Raw genomic sequence first — 27,326 nt, 5'->3', positions numbered from 1 at the left:
TTATCACAATCTCAAAGCAAATAAAGCTGGCGTGATCGCAAGGCTATAAACTAAAGAGCCGTCAGTTTGCTTCGCGGAAATGTCAGAAGAAATTCAAAGTGCTTTATTAAAAACCGGACATGTCAAAAGATCAAAATTTGACGAAATTGCTCTCAGTTGAGCTGCAACGGATGTTGGGTTCAAAAGCAGTAACATTAAAGGAAAATAGTTTGACTGTAACATAATTTAAAATATGTTATACCACCGACTGAACAGATGATCGTTTCGTGAATGATGAACTTGGATTTAAATGTAGAATTTGACGTCGGGGTGTTTTGAGTGAAGTTCATTGTGGACAAAGAGTTCTACTATGAATGGATGTGCAAACGAACTTTCCGTCAAAGTTTTAATAGAACATCGAAACAGCTGCCTAGGGCAGAAAAGAGTTAAAGAAAAACCGGGGTTTTCAAACTGTTTTAGAAAAGTGTAGCATATTTTCTGCCTTTAAATTTGCCCTTAGTTTTAATATGCTGAGAAAGCAGTTAATTTAAAATTGCGAAATGAATCTTTGCAATGGTAGCAGTCGGATTCGTTTGTTCCCTGGAGGAAATGCTAGCGCAGGATGGACTTTTTAACATATACCTGTTTAATTCCAAAGTTAAGGCCAGTGGCCGAGAAAAAAAATAAACTCAGAGGCTTTGGCCTTAAACTGTCCGCGTGCACAAATTAAAAGTGGACAAAACCGAAAACGCTTAACTGAAAGTTCAACATCTCCTTGTAAAGTACATGAAGTCTCTTCGCATGCAACTGAATTTGGGCCCAAAATTACTTTGGACGTCGAGCACATAATTACCTACTAGTAACAGTTTCTTTTCTTTTTCTTCAGAAGGGATCGCCTTTCCAATTAGTTTCTATGAAGCTGAAAAAAATTGACACATACTTTACCTTGCTTTACTTTACTAGCAATGTCAACACAAGACCAGATTTGTATCCGATAAAAAAACAACATTCAAATTATTATTGCATGCTTCGCAATACCTAACTTTTCCAATATTCCCTCTATTCATTTTTTTCTTATCTTAGTGAAAACCCAATTTGTACTGATGATGTTTTACAGTAAGCCCTTGCACATGTATGATTTCTCCAATAATCGGTTCCTAGCTGGAAAAACGTACCGGTGCATAGATAGATGGCATGAGTTAGAAGATCTTTATTTGGATATCTAATCTTACTAGTAGTTCATTCAAAGCAGCCGCAGATAAAGAGGAAGCCTTTGTATTAGCTTCTAAGCAAATAAGCAGCGACACATACAATCGACTGACAAGCTTTCATTGCGAAGTAATAATGCATTTGAGCAAACAATAGTTCTTATGTCGACAAATCGACATTAGCTTAGGTAATCACACGATTTGCAGTGCTATTTGAAATTAACAACCACAAATGAATTTTTTCTTCAAAAGCTTTCTGAAAAATTCAAGGAATTATATTCAAAGGTCTCTTAAATCAACAGAATTATAACTGAGATGGTTCTGCAACCCTTGCGCAAGCAAATTTGTTGTCTAAAATTGGACGCATTAAGAACAACAACTTCCACTGGTAGTGCCAATAGTAATAATTGAAAATAGCTGTTATTGAAGTTATCAGCGGTTTGACATACAAACGAGGCGAAAGGGTAATTCTGCATTGTATTGACCCTTTCGCCTCGTTTGTATGCCTTTTTAAACAAAGGAATATTTGACCGCAGGCTCAACTGCAATAAGAGCTATTAGGCTCCATTCACACTACCCCGAGATTCTTCACTCTAAAAACGCATCAAAAGTTTTCCGTCCACATTACGCCGGAGAAATTTGAAAACGCAGCAATCACCGGTGCCAGAAACGCTTGAGTACACCCTTGACGTTTTGGATTAAAAATGTTTTCAGTCCACACTATAACGCAAAGCCAGCGTTTTTCAAATTCACCTAAGTTAGCTATAAACCACTGATTAATTAACGACCACTGCGGGGGTAAAATGACTCGCAGTGCGAGCTTTCAACAAGCGACTACGGATTCAAATGCCAGTTGTTTTGTGCTGGAAATTACTCCGCCATTTGCTCACCAGATGACTTGCTTTACTGGTCATGTTATCTAGTCGTGGATATTTTTAGATGCTGGACGAGTTTGTCTGTCTCACTCTCCACTGAGGTCAGGAAATCACTATAGCCCTCGACTCGCTAGGGTAATTCTAAAGGCAAGGAGACGTATAATGAAATGTGGATTTAGTCTCGTCGACAGTTCTTTGCCTATGAAGTACTGTGTACATGTACATACGCATTCAGTTTTTTGTCAGAACTCGTTACTTTATCAGTAGTAACGATCAAAACAGCATTTTCCCAGAATTCTTTGTTGTTATGTTTAGTTTTCACGAAACAGCGTCAATCATTAGAGTTGCCCGTCACTTATGCTTCACCTCCTTTTCATGTAATCAATTTTACAAAGCAATAATGTGACAAAGAAATGTGATTTTTAATTTCTTTAACGTGAATCGCGTTGTCTTACAAATATCTCTAAGTTTACAAAAGCTGGAAAAAAATGATGGCGGCTGTGCATTTCACGATAATAACTTGCGGACGTAATACACCCAACAGGCACATCGAAAGCCATACTTTGATGAAATTTGTCCCCGTACTAACCACATCGTGTTTTCTGTGCACTTGTATGAGCAATTTAGGGGTTAAACGCTCCATGACTGAGTTATGGCTAAATTCATGTGCCAATGGTATGGTGGATTACAGCACATCCGAATCCATGTGTTAGCCATGATGGTCTACTCAGATGTGCTAAATTCCGCTCTAACTTTTAAAATTTTAATCTACATTTCGCAGTCGATCCTTGTTTTTTGTCTGTTGCAAAGACAAGCATGCTTCTTAAACAAATACTGCTTAGTCTATCTACAGCATTAGATTTTACCGTACCCCACGTCGCTAAAAGTAAAACGTTCCTAACAAATTTTGCTACAAAGCTAACGTAAAAGTTAACAGACGATTACTCGCTTGTTTGTCCGTTTATCCGTTTGTTTGTTTGCTCGTTTGCTTCTTTGGTCAGTTAGTCATGCAGAGCCCATTCATGAACCTTTTGTCGTTGTTGTTTTTGTTATTGTTGTTGTCGTTGCTGTTTTGTATTTGATTGTGAGAGTTAATCTACTTTTGCTAGGCCGTCGGTCCGTCCGTCTTTCCGTCAGTCAATGCGTCAGTCACGTGGTCTGTTCACTAGTAAGTTAGTCGGTCGACCGACTGTCCGTCCTTCCGTCCGTCTGTCGTCCGTCCGTTCATTCGTTAGTCACGTGGTCTTTTCACTGGTAAGTTAGCAAGCCGATTATTGAAAATGCAAGTTGTAAGTTTACATTTTCTTGGGTCCTTTTCAGTCGTTCATCTGGTTTCTGCTCCGGTCCTTAACCAAGCTTTCAGTACAAAATTACAGCAGCAACTAACAACAAACTAACGTAGAAGCTGCTCGCCATATGTGAGACCGCGGTACTTTCTGGATCAATGGAACCAGTGGTTGGTTTCAGCGATGCGTCTGTTTCGAGTTAAAAACATAATCACCGGTTGGTATGTCACCGTCAGATTGATCGTTAAATAGGGTTAAGGGTGTGTTATCGGTGATGCGTCACAAGCAAAGATAAATGACAATTAATGTACAGTTGAACCCCGCTATTTCGAAGTCAGCTCAGGGGAAACGGAAAGTAGTTCGCAGTAGCGGGAGTTTGAAATAACTGATAGTAAATGAATGAAGGGCAAATCCAAAGGAAACGGTTTTGAGTTCGAAATAACGGGGAATTCGAATTAGCGGGGTCCAGCTGTACTTAAATGGAACGCAACGCAAATTTGTCGATTGACGAAAATGAAGAAAATCCGAGAACTGAAAGCAAAATAAATTCAGAATCTTCAAAGACCCGGTAAGAGAACTTCGAAAAGTCCTCTTTCATTGGTTAAATTCCGAGTCCATGAACAACTCTTCATAATTTTGCTCAATTTTGTCAGATGACCAATAAATTCACTTTTCACAGAAACAAAATTTACTTTGCGGATAAAACAGTTATTATACAAGTGCTCTTCATCCCATCATACTTACCATGAACGGTGTAAAGTGCCTCCATACCACCAGTCATGTGATCGTTCACGTGACAGTGAAGCAACCAGACTCCCACACTGTCTGGAATCATCTCCACGGTTGCAAAGACTCCGGGAAAGAGATCGTACACGTCCTCACGATGGTAGCCAATTGCAACAGATTTCTGTCAAAGTATTTGAAAATAAAAATGAAGCGAATAGGAATCAACTCACAAATTAATTACATAATTTCAATTTATAGTCTACTGTGTAATTTTCACTTGACTTATTTAGTATATTTGAAAGCGAATATCTAAAACAAAATCATTCTAATTCTGAAAAAAATCATCAGTAGTGATGGTGTTATTGGTATTATCCTCTCAGCTTGTTTATTAACAAGACATTGCTATAACACCCAAAATAAACCTGTAGAAACAATAGCTTCGGTTGTACAACAAAAGTATGTCTTTTTGTACAGACTTCCACGCCGGTAAATAACATGCACATATCACCTAATGTTACTTACATGAATAAATGTTTGTCCGTGAAAGTGAACGGTGTGCATATCAACCTCATTTCCCATACCAACGAGATAAAAGTCCACTTGCTCTGCCTGATACATTTCCAAACCTTTCAAATTGCCAAACACAAAGCCGTTGATTCCATGCATCTTGTTGCTCTCCTGAAAGTCCTCGTCTGCCTTGAGGTTGTCCTTATTTCCAGGATTCGTGCAATATTTGTCGATGTTCTCGTCCAAGTACCAGCTTTCATTTTCATCAAGGACGGTGAACATCAGCGCAAATTCTCGATGGACATCTTTTCTTGTATTTGCCTCCGTCAGCGTATCCTGCTTTGAATAATAACAAACAATTGTTACACAACTAAGTTAGTTCAGAGGGCCAATAACTAAAATCAACCAATCAGATTGCTCCATAGCCAGTCCAGTATTCTCCTAGTCTTGGACCGGGCACTGTCCCGAATGATCCCGCACGATCACTCTTACAGATTTCTGTCGTTTTATGGCTTACTTTTCTGGAAGAACTTGCTTTCAGATAAAAGATTCTTTTTCTTCTTCTTCCAACTCCCTTTCCCTTCTGTTTTTATAATATCAGACTTGAGTATACGCCTAGTCGGCTATGTATCAGAATTGCGCTTCTGAAGTTTGGGATATTTTTTTCCAGTCCGTAACCGTAGCACTTTTTCTTAACATTTTCAGTAGTGTAATACTTGCTAATCACTTCCGAGCTAGCCAATCAGCGCGCGCGAAAAGCCCCATTTGTGTGAAATATACTGATGTAAAAAAAAAAAAAAACAAGGCAGATCTAGATTATGTGGGACATATTAGTAAGGCATTTCTGTTTACGAGTGTTTCCTTAGTTAACAAAGTAACACTCCTATTACATTCTGTAGAGGCGACCTCAGTGTTGCCATTGAGGGGTTACACAAGGAAGCACGTAAGAGACCATTTTCGTATTCTCGGTATTGGACTGGAACTAGCTTGCAACTGAGGCTAATACAGGGAGTGTTTTCAAATGCAAATGACATGAATCTCTTTTTAATGATATTCCCCCGCATGAGCCTCCATTTCAAGCTAGTTCCAGTCCAATACCGAGAATACAAAAACGCTTTATTCACAGAGGTTGTTTAAGTCTGAGTTCGAGGCTGGTGGTTTAACGTAAAATCTCCGATGAGGCACTCGAGCAGTTTCCGATGATCATCATCCAATCAAATACCAATCCTCTGAATTTAATGCCAGGGGGGTACCCTGTGATGGACTAGTATCCCTTCCAGGGGGGGTTAAAAATACTCCTAGTCGCTTCATGCTACAAAAACTGGGATAAGCTCAGGTCTGATGGGTCAGTGAACTCGAACGCTGACTTGACCTTTGCCCTTTTACGTCAGAGAGGCTAAACAGTGGCATGTTTAACCTCACTGAATTCAGCCATAATCACGAAACTCTATCGACTAAGATAGTAAGTCTGACCTTCTTGCAGATGACCAGCGGTCCTACCAGTCCACTGTTGGTGTCTTTTATTGGGTTGACGTCAGAATAATAGGCCCACGTGGCACACTTTGGACCATTCGCCCCGGGACCCGCGCGTTCAGGGACCTTCCAGGTGTACTTATAAATCTTTCCGGGCTCAATTGCGTTATCAATTTTATCTTTACCCGTTGTATCGTCGTTGTAATCGGAGCCCTCGTTTTGTTTGCTAAAAGACGGAGATGGAGGAAAAAATGAGAAGATTAAAAGAGCTCAATCACGGTATTTTATGTTATTTTGGCCACGAACAAAATCACCTTTAAATTGAAGGAAACCTAAAAAAAAGTAGTTTACTAAGATAGAAAAACACCAAAGAGATAATAACAAAGAATAAAGGAATAAGGATGGTTAAGGATGGAGAAGATTGACACGGATTACAAACAAAGAAATTGAAAAGTTTAGCCTGAGCTTTTCAAGATGCGCAAAACGTGGCGTAGCTCCTTTAACATACTGCACAGACCTCTGTATGTATTTTTTTTTAATACAACCAGCCCGATCATTACAATAGTTAGAGGACTTTTAGAGTCAACCTGTTAATTAAGGATGAAGTCAACATTCGTTGCCATGGCAACATTCAAATAAGTGAAGCGCACACTATTTTTGACGTTTTGACTCTGAAAACGTTTCTAATTACTGGGCGAAAATTGAACTTTTCGCGATGTATTTCAACCCTCATTTTCTCCTATAGAATGTATGTCCTATCTAGCAAACTTATTATCCATGTGTTTGATTTTTAAGACGTTTTCAACTGATTTCGCGCACAAAATAACAGCGACCCTCAGTATCACGACACTCCTTAGACCTTCATTCCAAACAACGCTTAATTTCAAGTTTTCCTTTACTTTGTTCCAAGCCGCATCAAGGTGCAGGCACTGGAATCTTAATCCGCTTAGATGCGAAAAGCCTTCACAAATTTTAACCTGTAAACCTCTAGCTTAATTAGGGCCGCAGGGAGGCGCGGTGGCCTCATGGTTAGTGCGCTCGTCTTCGGATCGAGCGGTCTGGGTTCGAGGTTAGACCGGGGACTTCGCGTTGTATTCTTGGGCAAGACACTTTACTCTCACAGAGCTATCTCCACCCAGGTGTATAAATGAGTATCGGCGAATTTAATGCTGGAGATAACCCTGCGATGGACTAGCATCCCATCCAGGAGGAAGTAGAAGTATTCCTAGTCGCTTCGTGCTATTGAAACCGGGATAAGCTCCGGCCTGATTGGGCTCTTGGCTCGTATGTTAACTTTACCTTTAGGGTTGCAGACATAATCGGGTCCTGTTGTTAATTCTTCTTAGGGACGGACTATTATTTTTTGAGGGGGAGGGGGATTGGGATCTGGGACATTTCCTCACCTTTAAGTTGTGTATGATCTTTCTTGGTGGGCAATAGCTTGTGTAAACACAGGACCTGGTTAGTTGAAAGTCGAGTTTTTTCAGTGTCCCCATTGCTCCCCATGCGAAATTTCTTTTTCAGCCGTTTTAGCTGTGCAAGAATTTTTTTGGAAATTTCCCAATCCGCCCACCCCCCGCCCCCTCAAGAAAGTAATGGTCCGTCCCTTAGGTTCAATGGCAGCCCTCGTTCCCAGGGTAGAGGATACCTTGGTACATGGCTTATCACACAGGCAATTTACTAAAGACCTTTTACGTACCTGTAAAACAGCCCGTGTGGATGCATAGAAAACTTCCTGAAAGCATTGTTTTTAAACGTCACCTCGATCGTGTCTCCGATTTCAGCGTGCAGTATCGGACCCAGTACCCCCAGGTGACGTTCAGCCGCGGTCCTAGTTTTTCTCTTCGTAAACTCAGCACTAGTGTATTCACGGTAAACCACCTTCTTGTACTTTGGACCAATTCGCTTTTCGCCACGCACGGTGAACGTTGAAGCTTCTCTAAAAGAAGGATGACATAGATGAAATAAATTAAAATATGGTAAACCTGGTAACGCAAGGTTTACTCAAGGTGTAAGCAAAAAAACTACACAACCACTATCCTCGAGTCACCTGACCATCAGTAAATTGGGTTTGTGTTATTTGTTTTTGGTTTTGAACATGTGAAGACGTCACAGACCTTACTGAACATTTTAATAATGTACGTATCAGATGGTTTATCCAACCAATAAACGATAAGAAAAAGGTCGACTGTTTATTACAATATTATTAGATGTTTTACCCAACATCATTTTTAATCACGATATCTTTAGTCTCCGCGCGAGATCAGCAATTTTAGCACCCAATCAGCAATACCCCTGCTCACTCTCAGCCACAGCCAAAACTTGAATAGACTGCCCCGTTGAGATATCTCCTACAGCTAAGTTCGTCTGTCCACAGCCGTTTCACATTTTTAACTATAGCCACGCGAGGGAAGCGAGAACGAGCAAAGAAGCGCGAGAGCGAAAGCCCCCACCCCCTTTACTTCACTCGTTCAATCCCTGCTTTTTTTACTTCACTCGCGCCCTCGACCATCTCAGAGAAAATAGAGGGTCTGTAAAAAGACTAGAGCTAAGCTGTCTCCTAGAACTGATTCGTTGAATTCCAATACAGCATTTTCGGAATAATTATTGACGCGCCGAGCCTAAGTTCGTGATATATTGACCCAGGAATCATGAATTTAAATTAACAGCACTACAACGCAAGTGAAGTAAGTGAAAGTAAGCCTAAACCTTTCATTCTCGGGTCAAACCTAAACCGTCAACTAAAAACCCATAGTATGGAGAAAAAAGAAGTACCTATTTCTTGATAGTTCAAATAACTGGGGATAAACGCTTCCCTCAGTCACTCGTGGTCATTTTGTACATCATCACGCAACCTCTCTCCTCTCAAAAAGGTTACTTGCGTGACCATTATCACTCTTTAGATGGTCACACGACGCTTATTCTTCCATATCAAAGCGTTGCATGACCATCCAAAGACAGTTTTCATAACAAAGACGTGAGAACTTATACTGACTCGCTCTCGCTAAGCGTTACATCATCTATGAGGTCTCTTCCACTGGGTGCGTAGTCCCATTCCAGCTCAACCGCCGCTATATAGTACCGACGAACCTTCCCAGGTGGCATCGCGGTCGGCGTCTTCCCACAAGCCTTCACGGTGTATTTCGCGAGCATCCCAGCAGAGTAATGATCATTGGTTCTGCAGACTATTGCCCATTCTCCCAAGTTATCTGGAGTCATTCCCAACGTTGCGAAGACTCCTGAAATGAGATAGACAATAAATACATGTAAGGGTTTCTTTGTTTTAACGCTGTCGAGTGACGCCCGCGTGTCATCAAATAATTATTAGAGAGCTTAAAACCACGACGGCAACGGCAAGGAGAACGACACCAAACAAAAGGTTTAATTAGTAGGACAATGGCTGTGCACATGCGTTACAAATCTTTGTACATTTCTTTGCCGTCCTCTGCACAACAACAACAAGAAATGAATATAAGTTCCCCGTATTTTGGAGAACGCGAAAGACGGCGGCTAGTGTTTCATGTTTTCATTTGGAATTGAACGCTGTCGTTACATATTTAGCTTGAGCAAGTTCTGAGACCAGTAGGCTCACTGAAAAGATCTAGACATCTGGGAAATTCGAAGGTAAAATATAAATTCATACAAAAAATATTTTGATAAAATATAAATTCATATAAATTCATTCCGAAAATGTGAGCAACAAGTAAAATGAAGGCAGGTATTATCCGCCCTGTAGTTATTTTTTCACATATCTACGAGGGATTAAAAGTAGGAACTGCGTGCTTGTAGTCTAACCCCACCCCCACCTCCTTCACCATTCCCCACTTACGAAACAGTCGCAATCCGTTTTGAGAAAATAAGACATGTTTCCGTACAAGATACAACTCAAAACAAGCAGATGGTCCCAGAGGCCTTTCTATGTTTTGTCTATGTTACCTGGTAGAAGGCTAACAGTATCTTTCATATTGCCATTGTATGTAAACGTGTTTCCATAGAAGTAAGCCGTGTGCATGTCCACTTCGTTTCCTAAGCCAATCAAATGCCAAGAAACTCTGTCACCCAAGCACAACTCCAAACCAGGCAGGTTAGCGTACAGATATCCATTAATACCGTGCATTTTGTTGCTTTCCAGATAGTCCTCGTCCTCTGAAATATCGAGAAACATAACACAGTCAACTTCTTTAATACGGGCACCAAAGGGGACAGCTGAGTGCTTGTGTCAGTATATATCATGGAGGCAGTCTTTACTATAGATCCTGGTTTCTCTGGAATTATGTGAACTGGCTGTAATATAGATGTCGGTATTATTGAGGTGTCCGTAGGGAAAGGTTCCAGTATTAATAATTAAAACAGGACAGATCATCTTTTACAAGTGATGAACTATACTGGGAATCCGTCTCACGTTGTTTTGATTCTAAGCGACGGTTTTATGCAATTTTTTCCGGACCACTCTGGCAAGTTTATCATCGTACGTCAAAGCCATTGGGACCGTTTTTTCTGAAGTAAAATTATTAAGAACCTTCAAAAGCACCCTCCACTCAAAGTTTCTGGTTGTTTAGGTGGTGGGTGGTTGGTTAGTACGTTTCTCTGTTTGCGTGAAAAAAAAACTGGCTTAAATCAAGAAATATGTGTTAATTGACCGCCTTCACAACACGCAACGTCTTCAAGCAAACGTTAGTCCCACTTGGGTCGTCACACAACGCTTCTTACCAGTAGAGGACAAGCGTTGCGTGACGACAGAACTAACGGCTGAGAAAGAGACTAAGTACTAGTCTAAGTGTGTCCTAGATACCAAGGTACGGGAGCGCTGGAGATTAAACGCCGCCAGATCCGATCGCTAGGACATGTCTTTACACTGAACGAGGATCGTATCCCCAAGACTACCCTCAGAAGGACACCAGCTGGAAGAAGGAAGTAAGGGCGGCCCAGAACAACTTGGAGACGGACTGTGATGGCCGAGCTAAAAGGGATGCCTTATATAGGCTTAACATGGGGCTAGGCAAAACATTCTGCAGAGGACCGGGAAACGAATCGTTGACGCCTTATGTCCCACCCGGGATGAAGAGGACTAAGTAAGTAGGAAGTAAGTAAGGTACAGGAGCAACTTCCGACTACTAACTCTTAACGACTACTCTTGTGTCCACATGAGCCCCGAGCCTTTAGCCACGGATCTATTGATTACCGACAAGGGATTGCAGCGGTGATAGGAAAACTAGTCATCGTAACTGCTTACGTTGGTCAACGATCACCAGCGATCACTGAAGATTTAAAAGATCACTTAAAATCGCTGACGATCAGTGACGATCGTAGACGTTCACTAGCAATCAATGACAATCCCCAACGATCAGTGACGAAAGCCTTTCGTCACTCGTCACCGATCGTCACCGATCGTCAGTGACGATCGGTGACGGCCACTCACGATGACTGATGATCATGGCTGATCGTTGACGATCACGTACGACGAATGCCGATTACTGACGATCGTTAACGATCATGGTGGCAAAAAAAGTCTCTAACATACCAACTATCTGATTTGGGTTATTCGCTTTTTTCTTGTTTTCATCATGATACCAAGACTCGCTCTCATCTGTCACGGTGAAGAGCAGCACAAATTCTTTGTCAATGTTCTTCTGCGTGTTGTCATCTTTCAATGTTCCCTTCTTACACGTTAGCAATGGACCAAACAGACCTGCCAAAAAAACCAAATTGCAAATGTGTTTAACACACAAAGTAACTGACCATTCCTCTAAACTAATGTTGATTAAATTACAAAGTTCTTCCTTCCATCAATGGAAACGCAGGGGAATCTCTTTGCGAAGTGAAAATCAAAATATAACGCAAGTATTGCGCGATTAACTCGACTCGTTTAGGCTTTTAGTTTAAGACTGAAATACATTTTATTACTAATCATACCAAAAACGGTCGACGTGCAATGTGTACGAGAACAATTCACCTCCGTGGCTCACGTTCTCTGCCGCAGAATGCAGGACTTCAATTCATGTTGAAGCCTAGCCTGCTAACAGGTTCCCGGCGAGGACGGGAAAAAAACGGCGAGCTAAGCGAGCGGACGAGCGCGAAACTGAAGAATTCGGAGATCGAAAAGATCGGAGCGGGACGGGGGAGCCCGTAAAATGTGCCTATCCGCCCTTGGTGAATACATGCTCCCTCGCTTCGTTCGCCAAATTCATTTTTTTCGCGCTCGCTGGAGCCTTTTCGCAGGCGAATTGAAGCCTTGCCTGTCTATTAAACGAGCGAAATTTAATAGTGAATTATGAAAACTATGAACGAGTAGGAATTTCGAACTCGTGCCTTCATCTTTTCTCACTTCCCAAGGAGTGAAAAAACCTTAGTACTACATTAAAGTTAGTTTAAATAAACCATTTTCGATATATTAATTCTAACTTGGTTACGAGGCTTAGCGGAACAAAACAAAAGAACTAAATTATTCATTCCTAAACCTCAATACGATTTCTTTTGTTTTATTCCCTCAAGCCTCGGAGCCAAGTTAGAACTTTTAATATATCGAACTTGGCTTATTCAAAGAGTATATTCCAGAATTAACTGAGAGTAGGTATTTCAATTCTTGACAACTTTTCCGGCGCTCTAGATTCATTTCCAGCCAAATAAGGACTCACCCGAATACGTGTCCTTCACTGGATCAAGACTGGAATAGTACACCCACGTGATGCACTGTGCGTCATTTTTGGTGGGACCCACTTCCTTGGGCACTGTCCAGCGATAGGTGTACATCTGGCCTGGTCGCACAATATCGTCGGCTTTTTGGGCCCCGGATGTACCATCCTGGTACCAGGCTCCCTCGTTTGACTTATTGAAGAACACTCCGTGTGGTTGTATACTGTAGTTGTAGGAAGCCTGCGCAAGGAATAAAATCAAAAGTAAAACAAACGAACAAAAATATTGCTTATTAGAGCTTTTTTAAAAACAAAAACCAACAACCAGCGCATGACACAGTTCATATTATGTGCACGCTCTGATTGGCAAGAACAGACCGTTTTACTTATAAAAAAAACACACACACACACACACACACACACACACACATACACCCAGAGAAAGAAAGTTAATGGTCGGCATTGGGTCAAGATGAACCGTGCCGCCGCGGAGCGTATCTCAGATACCGTAGCCTGAAGCGACTAGGAGTATTTCTATCCCTCCCCCCCGATGGAGTGCTGGTCCGTCGCAGGGTTATCCCCCAGCATTAAATTCACCAGTACCCATTTATACACCTGGGTGGAGAGAAGCACTGTGAGAGTAAAATGTCTTTCCCAAGAACACAACGCAATGACCCTGGCTAGGGCTCGAACCCAGAGCTCTTGATCCTCTTGAGCCATGAGGCCATCGCACTTCTTAGTCAAACACGAAAATCCTACTTTTATTGTTTTCGTGCACGTACAACATCTGTATCATAAAGCATACAATGAAACCAAAGCCACAGAACCTACATTGTTCTTGAAGACTACTTCGATCACATCGCCAACTTCGGCTCGAATAACCGGGCCGAGGAATCCAAGATACTCCGGTTTTCCCTTTTTTGTTGTAAAGGTGCCGTCAGTGTACTCCTCGTAAGATGCTTTCAGGTACGTTCCTCCAATCCTGTGATCACCTTGAGCAAAGAAAACTGCCGAGTCGCTAAAACGAGAAAGGAAACAGGCAATTTACGGGAATGTGCGAGAGACAAAGGGTCTCTTAGTAAAGACGATCAGATAAATTTTGAGATGCTGTGGAAAGAAGGTGTTTGTGTGTTTGTTTGTTTGTTTGTTTGTATTAGTTGTAAAGCAATCGGGCAAACCAAACAGGAAAGAAGCAAACGGACGCTTAAAAATTCTTCATGGGCGTCGATTTCTAAGAATAAAACCCCATTTTGTCCCATCCACTATCATACTGGCCTTATGAAGGAACAGTTAGCGGTCACTATAGATCTAGATAGAATAATTTAAGCTGCACATACTGGGGAACATTAAAATCGAAATGACTACATTTCGTCAGTAAATTGAATAATTATTTCAAGAGCTTACCTGTCTGATTTTGTCAAACTCTGCCCATCCATGTTGTTCATTCCAGATGGCCCATAATTCCACTGTACCTCGTTTGCCGCAATGTAATACGTCCGCGTTTTCCCGCCACTCACGGTTGGCACGTGACCGGTTTTACCGTCACACTTGGTGACGTTGAACAAGGCGTACATACCGGCGTTGTAATGATCGTTGACAAGGCAATTAAGCATCCACGTACCGGGATTCAAGGCCGTCATAGACGCGGTCACGAAAGTGGCGGGCAGGAGGGAAGCCACGTCTTTGCGATGGCCGTCCACCTTGAAAGACTGTCCATGGAAATAAGCTGCAGGAACAAAATACATATTAAGTAAAATAAACGAAGAAAAATAAAAGTGGTGTCACAAAATCGCAGGAATCCTTGATACAAATACATGCAGAGCGAATTACAAATTAAGATAAAAACTAGTTGCCAGTTACTCGAGTTTCACGCTTGAAGCGGGAATTGAAGCGATCATCCGACTGTCAAATGATAAAATCTTTATGTGAAGCATTTACAGTCAGCCCTGGCAAAGATCACCGTGTTATAATCTTGGACAAAACATCCATCTGTCAGTGCATCTTCAACTAACGCAGTTTTTCTTGGCTTATTTATCTGCTTCGTTATGCATCCATTTACTCATTTCCCGACATTTCTTGCTCTCTTTTTGTCTACTTCTGTCTCTCTTTCTCTCTTCCTTTCTTTCTTTCTTTCTTCAGTTCTGCCTTTCTTTACCTTTTCTTTTTTCATTGTTTCATTCTTCACTCTTCCATTGTTACATTGTGACATTTTCCATTCCTCATTCCTTCCTTTCTCGCTTTTTCGTCTTTCTTTATGTGTTTATGTAATAGGCCAATCAGTCAGTCCGTCCGTCAGTCAATCGGTCAGTCAGTAAGTCAGTCAGTCAGTTAGTTAATCAGTTTGTCAGACAGTCATCCAATCGGTCACTGAGTCAGTCAGTCAGTCAGTCAAACAGTCAGACAGTCATCCAATCAGTCACTGAGTCAGTCAGTCAGTCAGTCAGTCAGACAGTCAGTCAGTCATCCAATCAGTCACTGAGTCAGTCAGTCAGTCAGTCAGTCACTGAGTCAGTCAGTCAGTCAGTCGTACAGTCAGGCAGTCATCCAATCAGTCACTGGGTCAGTCAGTCAATCATTCAGACAGTCAGTCAGTACAGAAAGAGTCAGTCATACACTCAGTTAGCTAGCTAGTTGTTCAATTATTTGTATTCTTACTTATTCGATTATGAACATTTCCAATATCTCACCCGTGTGAAGATCCACTTCATTCCCAATCCCGGCCAAATGCCATCTGACGGAATCTCCCAGGCACATATCCAATCCGGGCAAGTTTCCGTAGAAATAACCATTAATAGCATGCATCTTGTTGCTTTCCTTAAAATCTTCATCATCTTTGTCGACTCCCGAAGGGTCGTTACAATATTCCTGGATGTTTTTGTCAAGGAGCCAGCTTTCGTTTTCATCTAGCACCGTGAACAAACCTAAGAATTCTTTGTCCACCCTCTTGACAGATTCTAGAGCTCCCTTTTTGCAAGTCAGTAGAATACCTGAAATCAAGATAAAAAATAGGAACGCAATGCGTAAAGGAATTCAAAACGTCATTGACTTCTCGCAGAATAGCACTTCAGTTTCTGTTTCAGTCTAGGCTCACCGATGAAAATGACAATGAAGGGGCAGTACAAAGTAACGGTATAGAAGTTCAGGATAAAAAGTAGGTACGCAATGTGTACAAACAAGAATTTAAAACGTCATTAACTTCCTCATACAGTAGCGGCCCAGTTTATGTTTCAATCTAGCCTCACTGATGATAATGACAATGAAGGGGCAGTGCAAAGAAAGGGGTAGCACTTAACACAAGTCGAGACCACGAAGATAAAACTACAGTACAATCTCTTCTTGCGACCGTGTCATAAGCGACCAGTTCCCTCATGGACCACTGTTGAGACCATCTTTATATTCTAAGTAAAGCATTGTAATTAAATACTCCCGCAGGCAAATACTACCGTAAGTGGCAACTGCGAAAACATAACTTTAGACGCGACGAGGTGAACCTGCAATGCAACAATGCAATCACCAGTGCAATCAACTCTGAGAAACTGACTGTAACCCTTCGACACTGCATTAAAAATATGCATTACGCTTAAATCTAATATGAGGCAAATTTATAGAACTATAAACCGTTTTAACAGAACACTGTACTCAAAAAATCTCTTGGCATGTGTCAGGCTTTCGTAGGGTTAACAGCGTTGTTATTTCAAGGAGAAGTTGATGTTTATCGTTACCTAGCAACCCAGTGTTGATATCCCTATGCGGCAACACATGCGAATGATAAATCCACGTGAGACAGTCATCATCGTCCGAAGTTGGCGCGTGGCTTTCAGTAAGCTTCCAGGTGTACTCGTGCCTTTCGCCAAGCCGCACGTGATCATCTTTCTTGCTGGCCTCACTCGTCTCATCCGCGTACAGGGCACCTTCCGAATCTTTTCTGTAGAAGACCCCGTGCGGGTGCACTGAAAAGGTTCCATTGGCCATGTTCTTGAAGTGGACCACAATCTCGTCTCCCACTTCACCCTCAAGTATGGGTCCTAAGAAGCCAAGGTATTCTGGGTGGTTCTTCTCCGTGTTGAAGGTGCTGTCTGTGTACTCACGATAGACCACCTTGTTATATTCGCGCCCTATCGTGTGATTGCCTCTTGTGGTGAATACTACAGCATCGCTATATTAAGTGAAAAGAATGGTCTTTGTTACGGCAGTTTACACTTGATTGTCGAGCATGATTCGTATTAGCTTTGGTACCACTTCACTGGAGCGGTTTTCAATTAAGCGTCGTAAAACCAAAACCAAACCAATTACTTACCAATTAGACTACTCAGCCAAAAAATCTCAAACCGTAGTAAAACCAAAACCAAACCCAAAGTAATTGCCTGATTACTTTCGACACTCAATTGAAAACCGCTCTACGCTTAACGATTGGTTTAGAAAACCTCGCGCCACTTTCCCAACCAATCAGGCCCCAGTTGTTCAAAGTGTGGATAACGCTATCCACCGGGTAAATCGCTATCCAGTGGATAAGTGTTGACAAAACAAACCACGCTATCCGATGGATAGTGATTTATCCAGTGGATAGCGTTATTCACCTTTCGAACAACCCGGGCCATAAGTAAAACCAATACCAATCACGACGCGCGCGCACACATTTTCCCGCGCTTTTCGTCGGCTGCATATGTTTACTTCGAGTTTTAATTGGTGGATTTTGTGTCCTTTGAGATTGGTCAGAGTGATTGTTTTGGTTTTGGGTTTACGAAACTTGATTGAGATCCGTCTTAATGCTCCAGCATGCATAGATGGTAAATTTCAGTTTCATCGCAGTGCTAAGACAATCGTGAAACCACGAAGACGAGCAGTATAGCTTCAACGGAAGAGAGAGAAGAAGAAAATTTGCCAGCTTCCGTTTCCATTCGAGACTGAAAAAAATAAATAAATAAATAAAGTAAATAAAATAAATAAATAAATAAATAAAAATAGAGACTTCGACACCATTCCTTCGAAACACGCGCAGACAGTACAGCACCACTGTGAATCGCGACTCTGGTTTGACAGTTCAAATAACATAACATATAAAAAGGCTATAGTTCTTTGTTGGTCATGATTTAACTGACCGTTTTCCGAGCGCATCTTACCTAGATTTGAAAACGAGCACTGGTTCAGAACTCTTGACATGAAAATGAGACGACGCGGGGGTGAGAGGGAGAGGGGGGACCCGGGAGAAATGCAAGGGGAGATTACGACGTTTGGGAATTTGGGAATTTCGATTCCCAAGGGCACCGCCAATCTAATAAACATCGCAAGAGCCTGGAGTGACCACACAAGCGAAATAAGAGATTGGCCATGTTTTGAGGGGTAGGCAATTACTCAAAAAGTCCTATACAAGAAAATAGGAGAAGAAGAAAACCTGCTGCGCGACCAATCAAACGCCAGAAACACCTGAGGGGTACTCCCATATGTGGGCTATAATTATGTGCGGCCCCAAAGGGTATGGTTATTTAACCGCCTTGATCACAAATAGGGTATCGAATTCGACCATTTTCGTCTCAAATAGGGTATGGGTGGGTTTTGCACTCTAGTTTTGAATTGGTTATGTTTTTTTGTTGTTGTTGTTTTTTATTAAGGTGATTCCCTAGTAAAAGAACCCGTCATAGATTTCCGATGAAACTTGGTATGCTGTTGCTACAGGACAAGGAGATATTGAAAACGTAGTAAAATAGGGGGTCACCTTTCTTGTTTTCACGCCACAATGCTGACAAATACGGTTTTTTAGGTGACTTTTGGTAATCTCCGTGATTGTTTATTCATCTATCTCCCAGAAAAAATGTCTTCAAATACCCTGCATTTTTTTATCCTTTAAAGGAAACATAATTTGGACATGCACTGTTAGGCCCGTTATGTCTCTCTCTTTAATATTTATTTCATTTGCCAAAGAAGTAGCCATAGATTTCTGCTAATTTTTTTCTCAGTTATTGAGGATATTGTTCTCATTGAAATTATGAAATAAAAAGTGGGGGTCACCGTGCTCGTTTAAGAGAAAAGAAGCGTTTATCTCGCTATCGAGCTTAGTTTGAGAGAAATCTCTTACGTTTCGTACGCGCACGCGCTCATGTGCGCGCGCTAATGACGCGAAAATCGTGCGCAGTAGGGATGCGTTATGCAATACTAAGGAATTACCTTAATATCGATAAGACCATCAACAAATATATTTTGTAACGTTTCGCTAATTACACTGGAGTATGTTCACTATGTATGGTTCGTGTTAACTGTAGAAGTATTTTAGGCGTGAATCCCTAAGGGGCTAGTAGGCTATTTAAGAATTTGTAAGTTATGCAAGAGCCACTCGAAGGCATCTCTTTCAACTTTGCTTTTGTTGTTATGTCGTCGGATACTGAACGAGCGAGCGTTCCCGCTTCGATCGCGCAATCCTTCACTGAGGGAGATCCTGTTCATAAGACTGCTTCACGAACATTGTTTCCTCGTCTTTTGGACGTTACGTTTGATCAGAGGTTCGCTGCATTCAAACGCGATCTCGACGAGAAACAAGCCGCCACTCAGTCTCAACTGTAGAAGCTAAAAACGGTATCCAAGGCTTCGAGTTCTTTTAACTCTAAAGTACAATACGAGTCTAGCAACTCTCCGCTTGATGCAACAGACGGGACCATCAAGACCATCTCAAAAGGAAACCTTTCAGCAGCCAAGTTATTTCGTTCCGTGGACAAGAACCCCGCTGTTTGGGCAGCAGTGCAAGTACGAGTCGGACGAACTCGCCGAAGATTCAGAGGAAGAGAAAAAGCTCTGATCAGCCGAAAGACGAGCGCTAGCTAAGATCCGGGAGAAAAAGCGGGAAAATGCGTCTAGCTGGCCAACTCTACAGCTACCCGCTCTACATCCAGTGAAGCTCCATCTACTCATGGTCTGTCCACTGGCAATTATTTTTCTTCTGATCAGCCTTTTTGTTTTTTCGCATGCAGTCCTTTCGTGGACGTCAGCCTCAACTAGCAGACAAGTGTTTCAGCTGCGGCCAAATAAGCCTCTGAGCAAATCCATCTTCCTGCCCAAGCCGTTTTAGAGGAGCCGCTGCAACCCCTCTAAGCAGTAAAAATACATACTTATGGCAAATACCAAGCTGCATTGAAGAGAATGGGATAAGATGAGTATATAATTTATTCAGTATAATAAAATGATTGGGAGACTTTGACCCAGTTGAACTTATTGATAATTTTGTTGAACCATGTGATTCAAGGTTTTTTGGAAGTCTTGGAAAGACAATTTACTCTAAGGGGCGGAACAATTTCTGTAGCTGTTCATTTATCGTTCGCGTCCAAAACTGCGTCCATTACTTTTGACTTTGTCATGACAACCACAAACTTCATATCAACTTTTTCGACATACTTGTGTATTTTTTTTTTTCAGCTTTGTTCATCATTTTGCTGAATTTTACCAAATTGTACATTTCATAAGCATTCTGGCTTCATAAGCATTCTAGATTATTTTTTGACTTTTTTAAGAAAATAGTAAAATCCAAGATGACGGATCCAAGATGGCGGGTCAAATGACGTCATGCTACTTCACAGCCAAAAATTATTATGTCATTATTTTATAGAGCAAGCTCAGGGCTTTCTATTTAATGAATGTAAATTTATTTTCTGTGCCTTAATAGAACGAAAACCCAAGGAGGGGGTTTCATCCCGCTTATACCACGATGGGGGCATTAGTCCGAGGGTTAACGATTGTATTAGCTCTGATGACTGAATGAATGAATAAAAGACTGATTATTAGGACGGAACGCATTATATCTAAGTTAAAGGCAACCTTAAGGTTAATGTAGAGTTTTGAAATCATATAAGTGCTTCTTGCTTTATTCGCGATACTATTTTTGTGGGGTATCAGATTCTCTTTATTTAAATTCTACCCTCAGCTCAGTTTTCTAATAATCGCTCAGCCATCCAGTCCAGTATAGTGATTTGTCGAGCAGGCTATTTCTGATCTTCTGGCCACAGGTTCAGTGGTCGAGTGTGCGTGTGCTCCTGCTGTGGTTAACCCGTTGTCAGTTTCCATACAGTTAGAGTTCTGGAAGAATAATGTTTCTTATCTCAGTTCCAGTGTTTTGCAGACGTTGCTCGCAGACTATCTCGTATTGTATACTCGGATGTTAGCGCTATTGGATTGGCTGCTTTCATTGCCATTGGTAGCATGCCTGTTTTCGCGCAAAAACTGAGATTCTATGTAGACGAATACCAGATCGAGTACCACGTGGAGAGAACTCCACTGTGTTTGTTTTGCTTTGAAAAGTTTGCACATCTTCTTTCAGGGTGCTCTGTTAAGTGGTTTACTGACAACCAAACTGTACCTTTGATCGTCGATTCTGGTAGTATGAAACTGTGTTCGCTTCAACTCGCCGGTGATATATTTGATACCGCCAAAGAAAGTAATATCAAAATCGAGGCTGAGTTGATACCTCGTTCAGCTGATTACTTATGCAAGATCGTCGATTGATGACTGGTCGGTTAAAGATAGCTATTTTCATGAAGTAACCTCTTATTGGGGTCCCTGTTCAATTGATTACTTTCCCAGTTAAAAAAAAAAAATTCAAGTTTTCCCAGTTTCTATTCGAATATTCCCTAGCATTTAGTTGGGTAGGAGAAACCTGTTGGCTGGTGCCACCTGCTTCGTTAAAAATGTCATCCGCCACATATGTTTTTGTCAATAGAACTGGCTACTCTTTATTGGCCTTTCAGCTCCCTTTTGGCCCTTTTTGGTGAATCGTAGGTGGGGTTTCAGATCTTTTGTTATTGATTTTCTCTTCGTTGAGAACGGTAAAGATGTTTATCTCCATGGGACAAATAACAGTTCCCTTTTGGCTCGGAGAATTTTAGTTGCTTGTCGGGGCTGTACAGTACAGTATCCAGTAGAACCTGTCTATGGAGAAGTCATGCCGCGCGGTCATGATTACGCTGTTTTAGGCCGTTGGGCCATGTCATCTTTGTGCGGGACTGCCCGTTTATCATGTGTTGATCTTAGGTGATTGCACTGTTTTAGGCCATTGGGCCATGCCATTTTTGTACGGGACTGCCCGTTTATCATGTGTTGATCTTAGGTGATTGCACTGTTTTAGGCCATTGGGCCATGTCATTTTTGTACGGGACTGCCCGTTTATCATGTGTTGATCTTAGGTGATTGCACTGTTTTAGGCCGTTGGACCATGTCATCTTTGTGCGGGACTGCCCGTTTATCACGTGTTGATCTTAGGTGATTACACTGTTTAAGGCCGTTGAGCCATGCCGTTTTTGTGCAGGACTGCCAGTATATAGTGTGCTGAATACAAGATTTAGGCCTCTGGGCCTTCCTTATGTTCTGATCTGCGTGTTGTTGCTTTTTTGTTTTTTCTAATTGTTCTCACTTTTTTTTTTGTTATCTTTCAAGTCTACAAAGTGGATGTGTGTTTACTTCAAAGATTGCCCACTCAAGAGATCCAGACGGCTTCGCAAGTCAACGGAAGCTCTTCCCTTGCGTTCCTCTAAAGCAAAGGCCCCTTCAACAACAGAGCGTTATTCAAGTGACTTTCAAACATTTAGAGAATGGTCTTCGCGCTTTGAGGAAGTCGCTTGTTTGCCGTCTGATGAGACGTCATTTGCTCCTTATTTGGAGTATTTTGCTGCAGCAGAGTTCCCTCTACTCCACACTTGAGTCTGTCTGTTATGGCATAAATTGGGCACACCATCGGTATGGCTTTCCGATTTGTGATTTGACTTGTGATACAAGTGTTCTCGAGGCGGCTAAAATTGAGCTTACAAAATCTGTTTCCATAAAAAGGGGGGCCCTGTTACTCCCGAGATGATTTTGAGGATATATAATAGGCTTGCGCGCCCCAAGGCTAATCCCTCTAATCATCGCTTAGCTGCAATTTGCGTGACTGCCTAATCGGCTTTTCTCCGCGTCAACGAGTTAGCTAGCCTTCGCTGTTGTGACGTTAGTTTTTGCGATGCATTTGTCAGAATTTATACATGTGAGAGCAAAACATGTTTATTATATGTAATTTTTAGTTTTAATTTTATGAATTTATTTTCTTCAAAGATAGAGCATATTTTGCTCTCAAAAAATTTGCAGTAAAATAAAGTTTTAGACTTGGCATGCGTTTGCGGAACTAGGATATCTTATACACTTGTTTGATCTACATAGCTTAAGAACAGGGGCCGCTAAGGAGCAGACATCAACAATCTAGACTCTTTATGTCAGGGCAGATGGGAGACTGATCGAGCCAAGGACGGCTAGCTACGGCTATATTACGATAAGTTAGAATCTTTACTTTCAGTTTCTTGAAGTTTGCACACTTAGATTCCTTTGTTCTCTTTCTTTATTTTCGAAAGCGGACATCAATAAACGAGATGCCCGCCCCTGATGCTGTGTTTGTGTTTATTAAGATTAGTTACAAAATTTTTTATAATCGTTTCAGGGTGATTAGAGTATAAATATATTTTGTAACGTTTCGCTAATTACACTGGAGTATGTTCACTATGTATGGTTCGTGTTAACTGTAGAAGTATTTTAGGCGTGAATCCCTAAGGGGCTAGTAGGCTATTTAAGAATTTGTAAGTTATGCAAGAGCCACTCGAAGGCATCTCTTTCAACTTTGCTTTTTAATTTTTCTGTTTATTCACTGCTGTATTTTCTTTATGATGATGTAACGCTCGCTGTATCCTGCATCAATAAACGAGATGCCCGCCCCTGATGCTGTGTTTGTGTTTATTAAGATTAGTTACAAAATATTTTATAATCGTTTCAGGGTGATTAGAGTATAAAAGCCCTTCACAATGCCTTTGACATCGGTCTGAATTAGGAAACTAATTATGCAGTCTCCGGTCGTGGGTGTTTCGGTGCGCACCGAAACACGAACGGCTGGAGACTGAGCCTAGTCTTAAAGTGCCTATGAAGTAAAAAATAATTGCTGCTTATTTGAAAGGCTTTTAAAAGTAAAGAAGAATGGCGTTTCCCTTTTTGGAATATCTATTTTCGTTCTAGAGATAGTTACGTTTTTGTATTATGCAAATGAGAAAAGTAATGACGTCATAGGTGGTTCCACTTGAACAGTAACACACTGAATCACGAACACCTCCAGAAATATTGGAGCAGTGTTCTTCAAACTTGGCACCACAAATGTGCATCACAAAAGAAACAGAATGACACCTTCTGTGTTGTTGCCATAACGTCAATAACATTCACCACACCATACTGACCATATCTACCACGAGAACTTTTACGATCTCTGTATTCTTGAATTGGCCATGGAGCTAATGAGATTCGAACAAATTTGTTATGACAAAGTTTAAGTCCACGCTTGACTAGTTCCTGAACTTGGCTGTTGTTTTTAGAAATATTAAAAGAATGAATTTCTGGATTTCAATGGCCCAACACCGGCGCTGGCTTCATAGTATTGGAAGCATCACGAGGACGAAGTTTCATGCGGAGTAAGATCTACATAAAAGCCATACACGGATGATTCAGAAGCGAGGGCCGTCGATTAGAATAGAAGAAGCAGAGTTTGCTTGCGATCAACTGGTCGCGCCACCTGCCAAACCTACAAAGCGTGGAATACCCATGTAGTGACTGTTGCAATCGGATCGCGATACTGTATTTCGGGACCGTTCGGGATACATCCACGATGACGATGGATCATCACCAACACCAGGCTCCATAGTAAGGTAAACGACGAAAATTGGTGAACACGGTCTCCGCGAAAGTAGAGGCGGATGATTCAGTCGACGTCCATCAGTTGCTGAAGTTCTGGGGATATAAGTTGTTCTGTGGAGTACATCTGTCTATCAGTCTATCTGTCTATCTGTCTGTCTGTCTGTCTATCTGTCTGTCTGTCTGTCTGTCTATCTGTCTGTCTATCTGTCTGTCTGTCTGTCTTTCTGTCTGTCTGTCTATCTATCTGTCTGTCTGTCTGTCTGTCTATCTAACTGTCTATCTGTCTGTCTGTCTGTCTGTCCCTCTGTCTCCCTTTCTGGCTCTCTGAATTTCTGTCTCATTTGCCTGCCTGCCCGTCTGTCTGTATGTCTGTCTGTCTGTCTGTCTGTCTGTCTGTCTCTGACGTCAAATATCAACTTGGTGAAAGCCTAAATAGCTGTTACTTCCGCAGATTAGGGTATACAAAACCACAAGCATCGGAGAGAGAAGAGATATACCCTGGCTAGACGGAAAAGGTCCCCTCCTGTTTTGAAGTTTCGCCAAATACTGTTAGAGACAAGGCCAAAAGTCACTCTTGCAAACATCGCAAGATCCTGGCGTGACTGTTTGTTTCTCCGATTTTCTAGCGTTAGGTGACCTTATTGGCCTGGTTCACACCAGTGAACAACGACTCAAGTCTTGAGGGTCCAAAAAGTCGTATACTACAAAGTCGGACAAGAAAAATCGTCCTAAGCGAGCCACGAAAAGAAATGAAAAGTGTCATCACTGCAAGTTCCCGCAAACACCAAAAACGCCTCATGCTGTGGTTGTCAGTCCTCAAACTTATAGCATCAACATGAACAATACATAATAAATATCAGAAAGATAATGGCGTCAGTCATTACGACATATTCAACAAAATCACTTTTTATGTCGCTTGCGTGAAGCAAGCATTTGAATACCAAAAGCGCTTCGTAACAACACATCTAATTGTTATTGCAAAGAAAATCTCTCTCAGCACTAATTTCCTTGTTCCCAGGATCTCCTTTCTACGGCACGGGAACCCTGGTGATAAATGGAGTCGAGCCAATATTTTGGCTGCGACTGATACAGACGGTGTCGATTTCTGGTTTTGTTCCTTCGGTGACGTGACGCCGGAGTTCTGCCTTGGTTAGCAGCGAAAGGCAAAATCTTTCTACCCTCTTCCCTGTCCGGGTGTGGGGTACTCCCTTATATGGGCCATACAGATATGTGTGGCCCTAGAGGATATGGTTTGGTCGTGAATAGTGTATCCATTTTGGCCATTTAGGTCATAAATAGGTATGGTTTGGTTTTTGAATTCTAGTCTTGAATTCTGAGAATGTTTATTCGAAGAAGCTACTTTTTCATCATTATCGACGAGACCATCAACAAATGCCCTTCATAAATTATGTATAGGGCAACTATGCCAGCCACAATGGTCCTAAATAGGGTACCGAATTTTTGGTCTGATCGCCACTTCATGGAGGAAAGAAACAAAATACACAGCTTCATCGCATGGGTCTGAATTTGAGGAAGGAAATCAAGGGGGAAAAAACGCGAAGAGACGCGACGGGTAAGCTAGAATTTTATTTCACTTTGTTTACATTTACAAAATTAATATAATAGTCGCTAACCCGCGCAATAGATTATAGCTAACCGCAAGCAGCCGGTTTTGCTTAGGCCTAAAGCAGTATTTTTAAGCTTTTTTAAACTAGCGAACAGGTCTAAATCACTATTATTTTAAGCAGTTTTAAGCCTGCGCTCAGTTTAAAAATACCGTAAATGCGTCCAAAATTATGATATTTCGTTTCGGTTTTCCGTAATTTAGACCTAAAACTCGTAAAATTATTCTGTCTCCAAGAAATCGTTCCGTTTTTGCGTATTTTAGATAGAAAATTCGAAAAAAAGTCCAAGTCTAAGAGTTATTCAAATCAGATAAGTCTCAAAGGAGCGCTATTGCTTTAGCTATTGTTTAGTTAAACAAAGAACTGTATGCATAATAAATGTATGGGGTTATACGGAAATCTTGCCCTGAGACCACGCCATGTTAAATTATATTCAGCTGACAGCTGCTTGCTCGCGCTTGAACGGACAATTGTTTGATCCAGAGAAATTTACCCCTCGCAGAATATCACAGTCACGCCACTATAATAATTCCTTCCTCTTATAATTTTTTCTTGCAGAATGTCATGTCCATTCGACGATTGACTAAAGAATTGAAATTTAAGTTGATTGTTCGAATTCTCTGCGAATTTAGAGGTGTTCTTTTCATTTGATGACAAACAATCGATTCATGTAAAAAAAGAAATTTCCATGACACGAAAGCGAAAGTATGAACAGGCAAATGAGTGATGTCGTTTCCATCGCTACAAAACAGTTCCAGTGATGAGAAATGCTGTACAGCACTGTGTAACACTGTAAAATACTTCGTTGAGAATATTGTACATTAGCTAGTAGAATAACAACGGTCAGCGAACGAATGTTAAAAAAAAAAGAGCGAGACACTGCGTCAAGACATGTCTTGCATAACAAATTAAATCTGACTCGTTGTATGTTTGAATATATTAATATAGACTGTGAACACCTCGTACATTTGTCGTCTCTTTATTCCTACCTGTCGTCCTCGAGTTTCACGCCTTTCACTTTGTTGTAGCCGCTTGGAGCATAATCCCACTTTCTTTCCACTGCTGCGATGAAATAAGTCCTTGTCGTGCTGGACGACACGGCAGGAGCACAAAAGGAAATCACAAAGAACGCGAGGCAAACACGCACTGCAAACGACTTCATGGTTTCCCTTGAGTTTCGTCTACGAAAAACAGCGATATTTTTTCACAGGAGTACGCCAGTGAATGACACTAAGCGAGCAATTTACAAGCTGAATCTGCTCTCGGAGACCACGCGGTTTCTTCGCAGAAATAATTACCAGCGTCGCCCAAGTTGGCAGGTTGTCAAATGGAGGATAAG

At 41.5% G+C, this 27,326-nt stretch overlaps 1 protein-coding gene and 1 long non-coding RNA gene across 2 annotated transcripts; one reads left to right on the top strand and one right to left on the bottom strand.

Moving 5' to 3' along the window:
- Positions 1-2,460: 2,460 nt before the first annotated feature.
- LOC110040438 (hephaestin-like protein) lies at positions 2,461-27,326 on the bottom strand. The gene is made up of 14 exons (XM_020745677.2): positions 26,977-27,326; positions 16,409-16,842; positions 15,374-15,673; positions 14,091-14,412; positions 13,518-13,704; positions 12,690-12,927; positions 11,576-11,743; positions 9,991-10,200; positions 9,050-9,293; positions 7,754-7,993; positions 6,055-6,280; positions 4,597-4,917; positions 4,093-4,255; positions 2,461-3,537 (listed from the first exon to the last, which is right to left on the bottom strand). Exons 1-14 carry the CDS (start codon positions 27,147-27,149, stop codon positions 3,422-3,424), a joined length of 3,342 nt encoding a protein of 1,113 aa, XP_020601336.2. The 5' UTR covers positions 27,150-27,326; the 3' UTR covers positions 2,461-3,421.
- LOC149103493 (uncharacterized) lies at positions 25,477-26,952 on the top strand. The gene is made up of 2 exons (XR_016201990.1): positions 25,477-25,935; positions 26,546-26,952. It is a non-coding gene; the product is annotated as an uncharacterized LOC149103493 (long non-coding RNA).

Source organism: Orbicella faveolata, unplaced genomic scaffold (genome assembly GCF_042242905.1).
Source record: "Orbicella faveolata isolate gen_17 unplaced genomic scaffold, um_ofav_v1 contig_35, whole genome shotgun sequence".
Lineage (NCBI taxonomy): Eukaryota > Metazoa > Cnidaria > Anthozoa > Scleractinia > Merulinidae > Orbicella > Orbicella faveolata.
Note: the sequence above shows the minus strand (reverse complement) of the source record. Positions and strands in the feature narration are given on the sequence as shown.